Consider the following 15,792-nt stretch of genomic DNA (forward strand, 5'->3'; position numbering starts at 1 on the left):
TCAGTTACTATGTTTTCTTACATTTTCAACACTGTTGTGCATGTGCCTCATGACTCTTATAACAGAGAATGAGGTGTATTAAATTAGGTACCAGTTCTGATAGGAGTTAGAAAGGATTAAGTCTTATCACACATCTGTTTGTACGCAGATTCCATGCTTACGTATACAAAGAGATACTTGATAGGTAGGTATATGCATAAACATACACATGTACACACAAGCGGACACTTACATATAAATAAAACTGAGCAATTATTTAAGTGAGTTCAAAGATCAGACTAAATTTTGTTTGATCTAATTCATTTCCAAAAAACACTTTTAAAAATTATTCTTCTTGCCAAATGCTGCAGGATCCATACCTTTTAAAACAATAGGCTTTCATGATTTGAAAAAAGAACTAACAAAAATGCCAAAAAAGTAGTTACAGTTGATTTGGATTGGTTTAATATCAGCAGAAAACAAAGGATATGTTTATTCCATGTATGAATGAGTTCCTAGAAGAACCCTTAACTACCAATCATACTCTAAGCTCCAATGGAAACACTGTAACAACAACCAAAGCATTTTAGTAATGTTTTGCTGTCTTTTACAATATGCATCCTGAAGTCAATTTCTGTTTCTGTTTGGAGCTTCTCTGAGACAATTTTGTCCATTACATTTCAAAGGAATACAGCAAGTATTACAGCTCTGGTTGAATAGATAAGTTTTAAGAGTGTCCAAACTACACTTGTGCCTAATGAATGTTGCATTAACAGAGGCAATTCTACCAGAAAACGCTGTCAGCAAAATGCTACAGGATTCTGAACTGAGCTGCATAACATTTTTTTTACAAAAAAACATGGTTAAAAATAATTTCAATTAACTGTGTGCACACACAAGATTGTTAGCTTTTACTATCAACTATTTCATACGCCTAACAGAAATTCTGAAGTTTACTCTTTGAAAGAAGGGAAATAATTTCTAGCTGAAGGGTAGCCAAGATCTCCAAATCTAATTTATATTACAGTATTATAAGGCTCGCTTTGGGTGAGGAAAGGCTATTATTTCTGCAATTTTTAGTAAGCTTATAACAAAATAACGATCTCCTCACTACTGTGTCAATACTATATGAGGAATTCTAACCAAAACTAGAATGCTAAAGGAAAATACCAAATATTTATGATTACAAGAACATAAGGAATTATTACAATCAAAGGAATAGAATCAAGATACAGTTCAAGTTTATCCACATTACCATACCAATCACTGTGAGAAATCATTTTTCCTCTAAATTCAGTGAAGTAGCACATCACAAATGTTACTAAAGACAGCAAAACAGTTTCAACTAAATGAAATAGAAACAGTAGTCATAAAGATGTTCTACTCCAGGATAAACATGTCTGCTATACAACTATTTGTAAGTTTGAAAAGTAAAAGCTGTGTCAAGTAGCCTACAGTGTATTTGCAAATGTTATTTGCTCTGGCAAGCGCATGTAATATTTTCAGCTATTATAGTAAGTTTTCAGTGAACCCACTTACCTTTAAAAGCTGTTATTTTATAATTATGCTGGATGGCAGCCACCATGTCCTTCCAGAAGTCATACTTTTTCTGACCATCATGCTGTAAGTGTCAAAAGGAACCTAGTCATTATATTAAGTATCAGCTATTTTGAGCTTTCATATTGAAGCAGTGACAGCAATGCCATTAATAAACATAAGTATTTGGAGTAAAACAGTCTTAGACAGTAGGATTCAGGACTCAGTAGTACCCAGCTTAACTTTGGGTAGCCACAGACAAATTATCTCCCTACTTAAGAAGGTTATGGCTGAGGTGGGGGGAGGAAGGCAAAAGGAGAAAGGATTAATATTTGTGAGGAACTCTAAAACATTGCAGCAAAAGGGGGCATTAGACAGAATAGCAACTTACTGAATGAGCCATCCCCAGTGACATTTGGGAAAAAGAAGTGCCTAAAGCTGCAGATACAGTACTTAATTAGCAGGTTGACATTATCTACAGCCTGGCATCCATATCACCTTCCACCCTCAGAACCAGCAAACTCCTTTGCTATAATTTAGAGGTAATGCCCTTCTGCCAACAACTCCACCCCAAACGCTGTATCAAACATCCATCCAGAAGCCAGGCTGAGCAGCACCGCATTGCATTGTGTGCCGCAGACTGCCAAACCCCAGATCTGGCAGAAGGACAGGGGAAGGCGATCTGTGCTTGTGAAGAGTTTCTCGCCATTCCTAGAAAGCTGCCCAGACACAGATGAGCTCCAGCTGACCTCAACAGTCCTTTCAGCATCTCACTAAGGGAGAGGAAAAGCTTCCCAAGGAGCTGAGTGCCACAGCACTCTCAAACTCCATGAATTCTAGGAGTGCTGTATTAAACAGATGCAATTACACAGCCGCCCAGTATTATAGAGCAGAGGATCAGCTATGGATTCCTTAAGAGATGCTCAGATTTACAAGCTAACCTGGCAGCAGTAAAGCAGGTGGTACAGTCTCTTTGAGTTTGTATACCATGGGAAGTATCTTTGTAAGTGTTGTTACAGGCTTTCAACACCTACCTTACGATAAATTTTAAGATAACTGTTAACAGATTTCATGGCATTGGCACCTTCTGTGTCCCTACCACTGCATTGATACCTGAACAATAACCATTTTGTAAGCATAAAGCATCTTCTAGAGAGGGAAATATTCAGAAACTGAAAAAACCCCACAAACCCTTAACATTGCCAACAAAACCCATGTAGTTTATATATACTGAAGTAAACTGCTATTTTGGGCCTAATCTGCCACGGAGGCTTCCAGAGGAACGATCCACTCAATTTCAAAACCAGTAAGTCACACAAACAAGGTTTTTTGTGCATGACTGACAAGCACTATGACAGTCTGCTTACCATCCACCAGCTCTACAGGTTAAGAGCAGGAAAGATACAATGCTTTCAATACAAATGGCTTTCAAATATTTTTTTTTAATCTGTCCCTATAGCAAACAGCCCCAGAAATACATAAAAGAACTAAAAACTAAAAGAAAAGGTTTCATATATGTCAAACTTCAGTTAGCTGGTAACCAAGGTCATTATTCAAAGCCATGTTCAGGTGGTGCTAGGGTGTACCTGTCTGTCTAGTGGCAATGGCACTAGCACTAATCTAGAGACAGACAAATTCAAATGTCCACCCCCCTCATACTCCATGTGGTTGACTCGCTCCTTAGTTTGGAGTTGGTTTTTTTTTTTGTTTCTTTACAAAAAAAACAACAAACAGTGCAATGAGCTAACAGCTTCTCAGAGCCCTGTTTTGAGGACAGATGGATACAAGTTTAAAAGTGGGTACACTTCCTTCAAAACATTTGACTTCAGAGAAGACTAAAATAATTGTCAAACAAATTGCTTGTAAATCTACAGCTGTTGCATATGAGATGTACAAGAAAACAGACCAATTGCCAGAAAGCAGGAAGAAAATTCTGTGCATGCCCGTGCAGTCCACCATTATTTTGGTGTAACTGTCAAATGTGCTTTCATTAACTACCAGATAAAGCAGGACTTTGTGTAGCTTTTCAGTGTGAAGATCCAAAACACCAAGAAACTCCTCTGCTTTGTCTGAAAATACATAAGAGTTCTGGCTCTGGATACAGCAAAAGCAGATTCATTTTTAACAGTGTAGAGCAGGCCAGCATCCAACTCATATTTAAACTCATTTTGAATCCAAACCTAGCAGTTCTCCCATCTGTTTCCAGTAGAAAGCTTTCCTGATTCTAGAACAGTGTCTGGAAAATGTAAGAGAGTAGTCTTTACTAAACAAGTTCCCAGAACGTGAAACAGAAGCCTCTATTTCCTTTTAGAAATGTGGAAGAAAATGTGATGGTTTCTAACCCTTAGCATGCAGGATTTTGCAGGCATGAGTGCTGGAGAGAACTACCAGCTCCTGCCTTTCATCTTGCTCATCTAGCTGATGCTAACTTTCCCTGGAATTACCATAGCCCACCAACATTCAGTAAAATATTCAGGAACTGCTAGCTCTAGATAAAGAGGGTTCATGACCCACTTCTGGTAGCTCTCTGGAGAAACAGCACAGGTTGAAATCTCTCTGGCTGAAGACAGCACTGATCCAGGGTCAACGCTCCAGCTCATGAACTAGTAACTGAATTTGAAAGCTTACTACACACATGCTATGACATGCTTCCTCTCTCAATAAATAGATGATTCTGTGCCAAGTCTAAATTAAATACAAAAGAAAGTAATACAACACAGGTGTTACATCTCAGATACAGTTCTAAGCTGTGAACAGCTTAGAGGAAGGAGATTAATCAGGCACAAAGTTAAGAGTCTTACAGTGCACCCATCCTCAGTGCTTCCTGATAAGCTAGCTTTAGCTAACTCTTCATGCAGCACTTGGACTTAGGCAGCAATCCCCTAAGCATGCTATTTTGGAGTGGAAGCTAAAGCATCAAGTCAGCTGATACCCAAAGCAATCCCTGATACCCATCCCACAGCTCTGGATTTCACTCTGCAGACAAAGTTTAGTATTGACAATTTTCAGTGCTGCAGTGCTCTGGTATCTTTAGCTAGAAGACTACATCAGTACTCTGACATCAATATACTTGTGTATGAGAAGAAACCCCTCCTATTCCCAGCTGCACACAAATTAAAGATTCAAGCCTTTTTTAACACAATCAAATCAATTAGCATCAAACTTCAAAGGTAGGATTTAGGACATTCTGTCTAAAAAGCACTGAAAAATGTTCAAGCAATTGCATTTTATGCCTTGAGAATATAACTTACTGTTTAGCAGAGAAAAAAAAATATCGTATTATTCTAGAGGTGTATTCACATCTGTGTACACAGATCAATATATTTAAGACAAAAACAAGTTTAAAAAAGCATGGAATGAAGCTTTCAATTCATTAACACTTTGCAAATTAGGAAACCATGTCATTCAGAAGACTTGCATTAGATTTAATTGAAGTATCATCAAGTATAATTAAAGGAGATGTTAAGAACTATATTCTACATATTGCAGGGTGAACTTGAGAAAACAGTGCGTTTCTATTCGTATCCTAGTTATTTGTGCCCTCTGGTGGAAGTACATGTATTTTCAACATGCCATGTAGCTCACAATACCTTTGGAGCCAACACACCAAGTCCAATATGAAAAATTCCAAACAAAAAAAAAAAGCTAAAAACCTTGATGTTGTTCAATACTCTATTTGTACGCATTTAATAATATATTCAAGATCTGTGGTGGGTAAGAGAATGATAATGCAATACTTAGTTTCAAACAATATAGTTCTTACCTGATCTAAGCTGTCCACAACCCTTGCACACAAGAAAGCTCCTGGCAGGTCAAAATAGTTATCATATAAATAGTATTTAGCTGGAAAAAAAAACCAAAAAACAACCTAAATTTTTTAATCCATACTGTATGCTTTAATCACAAATAAAAACCACATTTAAATAAGAATATAAGCTCCTATTTGGATTTTACCGGTAACAAGCATTATCTGCTGCCCAATCTTTGTTAGCCTTTATCCCCACTTTTCCTTCTCATAATTGGTAACTGAAAGTTGTTCATCTATATCAAGGCAGTGAGATTTTAAAATTACATTTTAAGGTTCTAAAACTTAAGGTGGAAGAGATGGGAGAGAACTATGAATTTTAAGAGTCAGGACAGTATCATTCAACTCTTCTAAAATATCTATTTCCCTAACAGTGGAAAGACAAATAAAGGGTTTGAGAAGTTGTTTCAGAAACATTTGGACACGTCTCACACATAGCCTTGCCCTTTGCACACAAACACCGCAGACAGTGCCTTAGCGCAACTGGAAGCATGCCCACACTATTACATGACCCCCCAAAACAGAACTAAATCAGGAGGTGCAAATGTCCCCCCAGACCGAGGTCATGTTCAACAACTCTCTCCTAGGAGCAAAATGACGTAACTAGTGATTTTTTTTTTTTTTTTTGTATTCATGACCTTGCCTATGCTGTCTCTTAGATATATTAAAGAGCAAGTGAGCAAAACGGGGATTAACATTCAGAAGAGAGACTAAGTGCACTTTTCAGTGAAAAAGAAAGGCACATGTGCTCTACGAAGCAAAAAAACCCTCTCTTGTACCTTGTTGCAAAAGATCACCTGCAGTTTATAATAAGCATCACAAACAAGTTTGTGTCAGAAAAATCACAAGGAAAATACCTCCATTACATAGCACAATGCAACTTAACTGAGCACTGTATGTGTATTACTCACAATTGCCAAGATCAAAGTAAAACAGAGAGGAAGTACAGACCCACAACGCAAACCTAGCCACAGCGCCTTCAAAGTGACTCCCATTTTAAAATCAAGAAATTTCAGTTGCAGGAGGAGTAGCTTTGTTTCCAGACCCACGCTGTTCTCTGCACCTGCACCTAGGGCTCCAGTAACAGCACGGATGATGATGAGTCAACAGTTAAGAAAAATTAAGATTTGACACGTCCTAAATGAGATAGACTGTGATTATCAGCCTACTTCATCAAGGAACAATGTGCCCATCTCTATAACCAAAACACACCTATGTCAGCTCATTTGTCTCATCATTGGTGACCTAAATTTAAGTTGAACTCTAGTATTAGAAGTTGAAAATAACAAACCCCTCACCTATTCCAATAATTCTCAGTTCAAGTATTTTTACATATTTGTGGTAAGAAGTATGAGGCGCTGAAGGGGCCAGAGCAATTTCAAAGAAGAGGATGTGCTAAGGTATAGCTACCTGAGCGGGAAACCATGCCACTGACTGTATTAAAGTGCTTCCACTCCTTCCTTCCGTATGTCTCCAGGATCTCTTCAGGTGTCATGCTCCTTGTACCATGGCTTGCCCTATTTGATGCATTTGGTTATTCGTTAAAAAAACAAAACAAAACAAAAAAAGGTTAAAAACAGCCAAACTACTCCTTGTGTAAAGTAATGCATTGCAACTGAATACTGAAGTACATGCAAGTTGATCAAAAGTAACTCTCTTTATAACTTAGAAGTTTCCCAGAACCTAAGCTTTTGTCATATACATTACAGTCCTCAATAAAAGCCTTACTACACAGAGGTTTGGTTGGCTGGGGGCACAGCTACTGTGCCTCACCTGCTAACACAATCACTCTGTATTGCTCGAATGTTCTCAATTGTGTGAGGACACTCGCTATACTTGAACTATCAATATACACTGCACAATAAAACACAGTACAGAAAGCCTATACATCATTCTGAAGCCTGGTAACATTCACAGAATGCAGGGCAGAACTATGGAAAAGTGCTAGTTTGAGCTCTGCAAGCAGCTGTGTAATACAGAAGTGTGCAGAAGCCTTTTCAGGGATAAAAATCAACTAGCTTGACCATTAAATTAGGCCTCAAAAGAATGCACAGAATCTAGTTTTGAAGCAAATACAGGCAATGCTAGGAGAACCAATGCTATATCACTCTTCCCTGTAATGTGGTATACCCTCTAGTCTTGAATTTTGCATTTAGCACTCTGAAATCCATGGTACTAAATGAATTTTGGGTTACACAGCAGAGGCACACAGGAATTTCTTCCCTCCTTTCAATAAGATCCGACCTTCCCTAGCATCTTCAAGCTCCTTCTCCCACATACTATCAGAAAAAAACACCAACCAAAGCAGTAGAGTCTATCTTGCATACTAAATTACACAGACTTTCATCCTGGAAAAAAATAAGGGGGAAACAGGACAGGGACTGATATACTTAAATATATCTACTTTTCAGATTTGTGATTCAAAATAGCAGTCTTCTACGTTTTAAAAAAAAAAAAAAAAAGGAAGGAAAGAGGAACTAAGGATATACTGAAATGATGACTGAAGGCAAAACATAGCTTTTAAGAGGAAATAAACCCAGAATTTTGATTGTCAGTTTCTGTGTTTAATTTATCTCAGGCTATTTAAATTATATGTTCTAAGCCTGCAAAATTCTGAATGTGTATGGTACAAAGATAGTAGTGCTAATGACTAATGCTAATGATGGGAGCGCTGACTCAGTCAGGTTGCTCACAATCCAAAGAAAAACATTATCCTGGATCTTAGGAGAACTGGACTAAAAGTACACTGGTAGCCACTGAAAAAGTGAATTTACTTTCAAGATCAGTATGCCCTCAGAGTCTTAGATATTTATTAAAACAGAGATACTCTTTACTAGCAGCTAACTAGACTGCCTACACAACATTAAGAGAAACTGAGCACCACATTACCAAAGAGTATTTAAACTTTTACATCTAATAAATAAATATATGTTGAAATTAGTATTTAAATATTTAATAAAACTAAGAAATGGCTTTCAGAAAAAGGATAAGATTTTGGTATTTGTTTAAATACATAAACTTACTGTCAATATTACCTCAAAACCGTTCCATCTTCTGCAAGCTTCACGAAGTTTCCTTCTTCAATGTCCAACACCAAGCCTTTGCAACTAAGAATGATTTTAAGGAAGAAACGAACAATTAATGCTTTCAGAGGAATGCCTTGTTATATCAGCAAAATGCAGCTACAGAAGCTACACAATGATGCTACACAAAGCAAACAAAGTCACAACCCTTCAAATATTTCCATTTTTTAACAATACTCTATATATGGAAATACTTTATTACTACCATGAGGACTGCATTTCACTTACATAGCAAATTCCTACTAAATAAATACAGTTCCATTGTTCAGTGACTGTTCATACAGATAAGGTTGGAGGATTAAGGTCCAAACACATACAACTAAGAAATGTGATATTTAAGCCACTTCTATTAAAGAAATAAGTTTTTATTATTACTAGACTTGTAACACCAGTTATTAAGTGACAGAGGGCTAGAACATCATTCTAAATGAGGCAACTGCATATCCAAGGAACACATAAAGCAGAAGCACTGCCATAGTGAAGAGTTGACAGCATACGACAGATAACAGGAGTTCCTAACTCTCCTGGTAAATCTATACCTTCCAGATAATTTAATCTACATTCACTTGGGTTATTTGAAAAATTCATTCAGAGTTCAGTGGCTAAAATAATAATGTATAAACAATACTGAAAAAGTAATGGCATCTTCATCCTCCTTTATGAGGTACCCAAAGAAAAGAAGATATGCCACGAAGGCAGCAAGTGGACCCCACCCCTTCACAAAGGACACCTGGGTGAGAAACTGACACGCAGCTACCAACACTGCAGGCTCGCAGGTCCACATTCATGGACCTCCCAGCTCCAATAAGGGACCGAGGCTGAGATACCTAGATCTTAACAAAGGATTTTACATATCAGAGACCTCAAAATATGAGAAATACAGATACATCGCTTGTTTTATGGAAGTTGAAAACAATCTTGTTGAAAACTGTTCAGTCAAATGCAGAATTGTAAAAAAAAACTGATCAAAACTGTTATACAATAATACACCCATTATTCAATTCCCCCTGTGTTTCTCTTAAAAAACGTAGTGATTACCTGGCCATCAAGTCCCTACCTTCGTGGCCTAGATTATAACCTGTTAAAGTTGGAAGATCACAGATTCATGCTTAAGCTCCTGCCCAGAGACCACTGAGCTCAGAGCAGAAACTTGCATTTCAGTCTTCTGCCTCACAGCTTTATGCATGACATGCCACCCAAGGACTACCTCCTGGCACATCACCTTTCCTCAGTTCCTCAGAAGGCTGTTGAGGTTATTTTGCCTTACACAAACGAAACCACATCTGTCAAAATAAAAATTACTGAATTCTGATGGTTACTGGATTTTCCAGTTGAATTGAAGGTAGAAGACAAAGGAGATACATAAAATAAGAGAGTAAATCAGACTAAAAGGCTTGTGTCGAAACAGCTGAAAGCACAAATCAAGCTTGAATGCTCAGTTCACTCTTCAAAATACCATGTTAGAAGTATCCCGTGACAAATACTTGTTCGAACAAGTATTTAAAACTGTAATTTTGTTGGGTTTGACAATCATAACAACTACCTAATAAGAGAAGCTATTTTCCAAGCTTTGTAAAAAATTATGGCATAAAGGAAGTTATGAAGAAAGTTTCTTGTTTTTTTCAACGTACTCACCAGAAGTCCAAGCTGTCTGGAGCTAGAGTCAGCAAGTCTTTGTCATAACCCTTCTCCATTACCAGATACTGGGCAAAACTATCATATATTAGCTACAAATGAAAAAAATATATGCATTAATTATATTGATTAAATGGGACCAAAGTTACTGCTTCTTTGGAAAGAGGCAAGACACCAGTGTTGGTGCCTCCTTAGCAAAATCAAACCAGGGAGCTAGAGGCCCTGTCCCACTGCCTCTGCTGCTGGGAAATAGTGCCCGAGATTGTTTCTGTCACAGATGGAAAACAGCTCAAGACACTCACACAGCAGTTCTGGTGCTATATGTCCAGCCTAACCAAGTTTACAGCATTCTACCTTATTGCCCCTGTGCTTCAAGACTGTTGGGAAACAAAGATGGCAAGTACTTAAGACTAGTCAGTACTTCCCTTTCCCAACCTATTTTTGGTTTTTTTTTGTTGTTTTTTTAATTTTAAATGTCATGGTTACCAGACTGAACAAGCAAATTCCAAAACAATAAACAACTAACCTTAGGGGATATTTTAAAAGTATTCAAAGGAACATATTTTTGAAGGAGGCAGGCAACTACTAAGTGAATTGCTACTACTTCTAAGTTCAGAAAGAACTCTGTTAAAGCTTGGTCATCAGTCAGCAATTTATTAGTGTAATGTGCTGGTAAAGTTGTACAAGTTCTATGCAGATGCTGCCAGGTCCTTAAAAGACCATCCAGAAATAGTAATTGCTCCCTTTTTCTCATGGTTCTTTCATTAAAGCTGTTCCCTGGCCTTTTTTTTTTAATTACAAAAGCTGATCTTGGAATGAATATGAATAATGTCTGAGAAAGACTAATATGAAGGCCAGCGCTGAAAGAGTAAGCACTAACTGCACTTTCAGCTGTGCCTGTCAGCCTTTGAAAGTATTTTTTATTTCCATTAGATAAGGAGGCAGGAAATGGGCATGTGTCAGTCTGTGTGCTGGGAGAAGATGCAGAGTGAACAGTTTAGTAAATATTTTTGGGGTTTTTTTTTTTATTCTTTTCTTCGGTTGTTGTTTTGTTTTGAAACTCTAGTTATACATTATCTGACGTTTGCCTCTGACAGGCAAAAATCCTTATTAGGAAGAATGTACCTGTATAAGGTGTAATGTGTGTGGCACAACAGAAGGAACATGGAAGGTAAGCCTAGAGTTGTAGCTTCCAGCCTGAACTTAAGAGCACGTACATTTTACAACTTGCTACTATTGAACCCTCTTTTGCTAGGAAGATGCCTCTCTACATAAAGTCACACACAGCTAAAGGAAGCAACGCGATTTTTCAACACAGTAGTACACACTGAACCGTGCCTGTTTATAAACGGGATACCTCATAAACATTTGTTTCTATATGAAATGCTGAAGTATCTGGCAACTGGCGCAGGAATCCTGTACAGTGTAAAACATATTGTAGGTGAATGGAGGCAAATAAAAGGGGAGAAGGGGACAACACGAGCTCCATGCCACAGGACAGCTCTGCGGCAAAGTCCTGACATCAACGACGAAGGATGAGTCAATGTCCTTTAATAATGTCCTTTTTTTTTTTTTTTTTTCGAAAAAAAACCCAACAGTGCTCAGGGCGGGAAGGCACAGCACATGACAGTAGTTCCTCTCCGTAAGGCACAACAGGGATGCTGCCCCTAAGCCAGAGATGCTGGCTGCCTTTAAGCTCGGCGATTTATTTTAAGCACCAGAAACTTTGCAAAGGTCACCTGCGGCGAGCGCCGCGGGCTCCTGTCACCCTGTCTGCAGCACCTCCAGATTCGGGGGGGTCTCTACCTTTCCCTCAGCGCCGCTACCGTTCGGAAGCTGCCAGGCGGCACCACGCTCAAGGAGGAAGACATGGCTGTCCCCCCCGCGGGCACAGGCCTGCGAGCAAGCGGCCGGCGAACACGCACTTGTGCTGCCCTTGGCTTTTCGGGTTCCTGCACGGGTACCCGCGCCAGCAGGCTCAGGATCGCTGCCCCCAGCGGGGGTCCCGGCCGCCCGCGCCCCCCAGGACCCGCCGCCCCGCTTCCCGGCACTTTCCCTTTCGCTTGGGCAGGCGGAGGCGAGCGGGGCGGAGCGGGGCGGAGCGGGGGGGGGCCCGGCCCGCGGCTCCCGCGCCGAGCCGAGCCGTACCGTACCGTACCGTGCCGTGCCGCGCCGCCCCGCACTCACCCGCGCGCTCTGCGGGAGGTGGTACCGGCAGAGCGTGTGATCCAGGTCGAAGCCCATCACGTCGCAGTCCGCCAGGCAGAAGTACCGCTGCATCCCCGAGCCGCCGCGGCCGCCGCGCGGAGGCGGGCGGAGGAGGAGGAGGAGGAGGAGGAGGAGGAGGAGGAGGAGGAGGAGGAGGAGGAGGAGGGGGAGGAAGGCGCGAGGGCGGTGCTTCCTGCGGCGCGGGGCGGGCCGGTCGCAGCCGCCCCGCCCTCGCCCCGCCCCGCCTGGCGGGGCCGCCCTCACCTGCGCGCGGTCCGGGTCTGGGTCCGGTGCGAGCGCACCCTCCCCCGCCGAACCGGGGCTTCCAGGGCAGCTGGGCGGCCGAGCCCCCGGCAGGGAAGGCGGGGTTGGGAAAGGCGGGCGCCAGGCAGCCGCCCGGAGGCGTGCTTCCGCGCTCGGGTTTAAAATGTCCGTTTCCCGCCGAGGCTCTGTGCGCTTGAGAACGGGCGCGGAAACGGGGGGGGCGCGTTGCTGCCAGGGCTCTGTCGGGGGGCGAGCGCGTCCCGCGTAGGCGGCCCGGTGGGGCCGTGCTGGGGCGGGGGCAGCCGCCAGCCCGGCGGCGGGTGCCCCAGCGCGGGTGCCCTGCCAGGGACAGCCCCCCCCCCCGCCCGCCCGCCGTGAGGGGACAGGCCGCGCTCCTGCGGCCTCCTCAAGGGTGCGCGCAGCGCTGCAGGCTGTAAGCGGCGCGCAGTGAACCACGCTGCCCTGCGCGTTTAGCTGTGGGAAAACAAAATCCCGGAGGTCACTGCCTACCTTTTAACTTCCTGACAGCTTTGGCAATCGGGAACCAGGGCAACACGGGGAGGAGTACGGTCTGCTCCCGCGTAACGGAGTCAAAGGGGTATTTTGATGGGCGCCTGCCCAACGAGGGTGGCCTCAGTGCTGTTAGAAGGTGCTGGCTGAAAGGAAGCCCCGCGTCTGGGGACAAGCAGACGGATGAGCTGGGGTGGCTTCGTTCTCTTCTCCGGGGCTGAACTTGAACCTAGTCTGCAGTAAGGCCGGCCTGGGGATGCTGAAATAGCTGCACTTGGCAGCCGTGCTTGCAGGGCCCCTTGGTCCTCTCTGCAGTTCTGGTCTCCCTGTACACCTTCAAAACTTGGTTTTGCTGCAAATAATTTTTTAAAAAATCTTTTCTTTCTATAAAAATAATAACATAAACCATATTTGAATTAAGAGAAGTTATGAAACACTTAATGCAAGTTGTCTTTGCCAGTGTTGCCTTCCTGTGCACAGCTGTAAGGGTTGTGCTTTGCAGGTGGGTGTTGGGGTGCATAACCATGGCAGCAGTGCACAGCAGCAGTTCTGATTATATCAAAATAATTATGCTTTGATTATACCAAATTATGATTTGATTTTTGCAGGATGGCTCAATGATAATTTCGTATTCCAGAGCAAAATGCTTTTGAAAATGCATTCAAATAGTTGAATGAGATACAATGTACTTACATATTAAAATCCAGTTTGCTGTGCTCAGATAGACACACATGAGAGAAATTTAAATAACATGGCCAATTGCATATGTTTAAAAATTCTACGGAGAAGTTCAGTATCAGATTAGAAAGTGGACTAGACAGAAAAATACATGGAAATCAGGAATAAAATTCATTAATGGTAATAATAGGACAGGGTGAGCACTTAAGGTGTCAAAGCAAGAAAGAAATGGATTGCATAATTTTACCTCATCCTATTGTATAGTACCTTCTTTCACAGGTTCCTGGTATCTTACAGACATTATTATGCTTTCTAATGCTGTTGTGTATGTATATACATGCACACCATATATTATATATATTGTATATTATATATATATTGTACACCATACATTATATATATAGACCATAAATTATATATACACAATGGTACATACATATGTTTTAGAGATATGTATGTCCAATAAATATATATATATATGCATATATACTTAAATACATCCAAATTAACAGGTGTGAAACCTGAGCATAGAGGAAGATGCATCCAGGATCTCACACGCAACAGGGGTTATAACTATCAGAATGAGGTAGCAGCCTGGGAACTCAGAGCACAAGACAATTTATCTTCCTAAAGCTGTTCACCTTAGGAAATATGAAACAAATTCCTGCTTCACTGAGGTCAATGGCCACAATTCTGACTGACCTCTCTGCACCCCCCCCCCTCCCCAAAGGACTCATGTAGCTTCCAAAATTGTGTTTAGATTATGGCATTTTAAATTGATAACTTTGCTTGCTGTGCCCATAAAACATAGAATCATAGGATAATTTAGGTTGGAAGGAACCTTTAAAGATCATCTAGTCCAGCCCTCTGGTCACTGTATTCCCTGTCAAATGAATGTAATCTTGAAAATCCAGAATTTGAATGCTGAACAATTATATTGGCAGTAATGACAAGCTGTCTTAGAATCTGCAATACAAAAGTACGAATCATATTTAATTTTAAACCACTTTGCATGAGGAACAATACACACCACTGGAGAGATTCAGCAAGCTAAATTTCAGGTACCTGAAACTGAAGATTAAATTAGAAGTATGACAACAAGAAATATAGAAAATATGGATGAAGAGAATTGGTTTTCAGTTCTGGGAAAAGCGAAGATAAATGAGAGAATATCACCATCTTCAGCATTCACAGCACAAACCTGATAACAGGGAAGTCTCAGTTGTTTACTTCTAGCACAGAACTCCTAAATTTTATTTCTTTTTCTTTTGTCTTAAAAGGGTTGCTTTGTCTCAGTTTCTTCCTTTCAGATCAATCCTTTAAACATACTGACATCCCACTCTAGAGCCTTTCTCAGAAAGGAGCTGCCTTTAATCAAAATCCTCTGTAACAATTGAACTACCTTAATGTGTTAACAGCATCCTTTCAAATTACTTTTTCAGTTCTGTCTTTCAAGTTTGATGGCACCATTCAGAGATGTCCACATAACTAAAGTTTGCCTTTTGGGTTATCAGGTCCTAACTGATAATATTTCAGGTTTCCCCATGGTTAATTTATGCATCACAGTAATCATTTGATATTGTAAATAAGTGGTAATAATCCACTGAGAAAAATCATAAATCCTGCCCTAGCAAGGGAAATTTCCAGTTGGTCAGGATGAAGGAGATACAGGTGTTTGTGTCACGGCTTGCCTCCTGCAGTGGCAGCATCCCTTGGCATGGGGCGGAAAGGCCACCTGGAGGGACTCCCCCCAGCTCCCCAGCCAGTGCTGCACGGTGGTGGGGCTGCTGGTGGGTACAGAGACCCCCATGGGACAGGCAGGACAGGGCAGCAGGTGCTGTCCATGCTTGGCACACTTGGGTTTAGCAATCTGTAGGAAACACGTGTGAGATCTGGTGCATCAAAGCCTTTTCTAGACATACAAAGGGGCATTTTGGTTTTCGTCGTGCCTCATGCCTGCTCTCCGTGCAGAAGAGGCTCTTACCACCGTGTAGTTTTGGAGTGCAGGAGTCTACTAACATGCCCTGGCAGGTGAAAGGAACGTAACGGAGTGCAGCAACATACATAAAGGCATGAGAACTATGTCAAAATACC

General features: G+C 41.3%; 1 protein-coding gene across 2 annotated transcripts in view; it reads right to left on the reverse strand.

Moving 5' to 3' along the window:
- The window catches only part of NT5DC1 (5'-nucleotidase domain containing 1), a 148,368-nt gene extending 135,984 nt beyond the window's left edge, over nt 1-12,384 (reverse strand). Inside the window, exons 1-6 of one of the 2 annotated variants that reach the window (XM_040597602.1) lie at nt 12,226-12,382; nt 10,039-10,130; nt 8,356-8,427; nt 6,731-6,837; nt 5,279-5,358; nt 1,519-1,600 (exon numbers count right to left, since the gene is read on the reverse strand). In XM_040597602.1, the coding sequence (XP_040453536.1) occupies nt 1,519-1,600; nt 5,279-5,358; nt 6,731-6,837; nt 8,356-8,427; nt 10,039-10,130; nt 12,226-12,318 (526 nt within the window). In that variant the 5' untranslated portion in view covers nt 12,319-12,382. Of the gene's footprint in view, nt 1-1,518; nt 1,601-5,278; nt 5,359-6,730; nt 6,838-8,355; nt 8,428-10,038; nt 10,131-12,225 lie in introns of both variants that reach the window. The other variant, XM_040597603.1, reaches the window with a different exon arrangement.
- Nucleotides 12,385-15,792: the final 3,408 nt, after the last annotated feature.

The sequence above is a fragment of the Falco naumanni genome, chromosome 6 (genome assembly GCF_017639655.2).
Source record: "Falco naumanni isolate bFalNau1 chromosome 6, bFalNau1.pat, whole genome shotgun sequence".
NCBI classification, from domain to species: Eukaryota; Metazoa; Chordata; class Aves; order Falconiformes; family Falconidae; genus Falco; species Falco naumanni.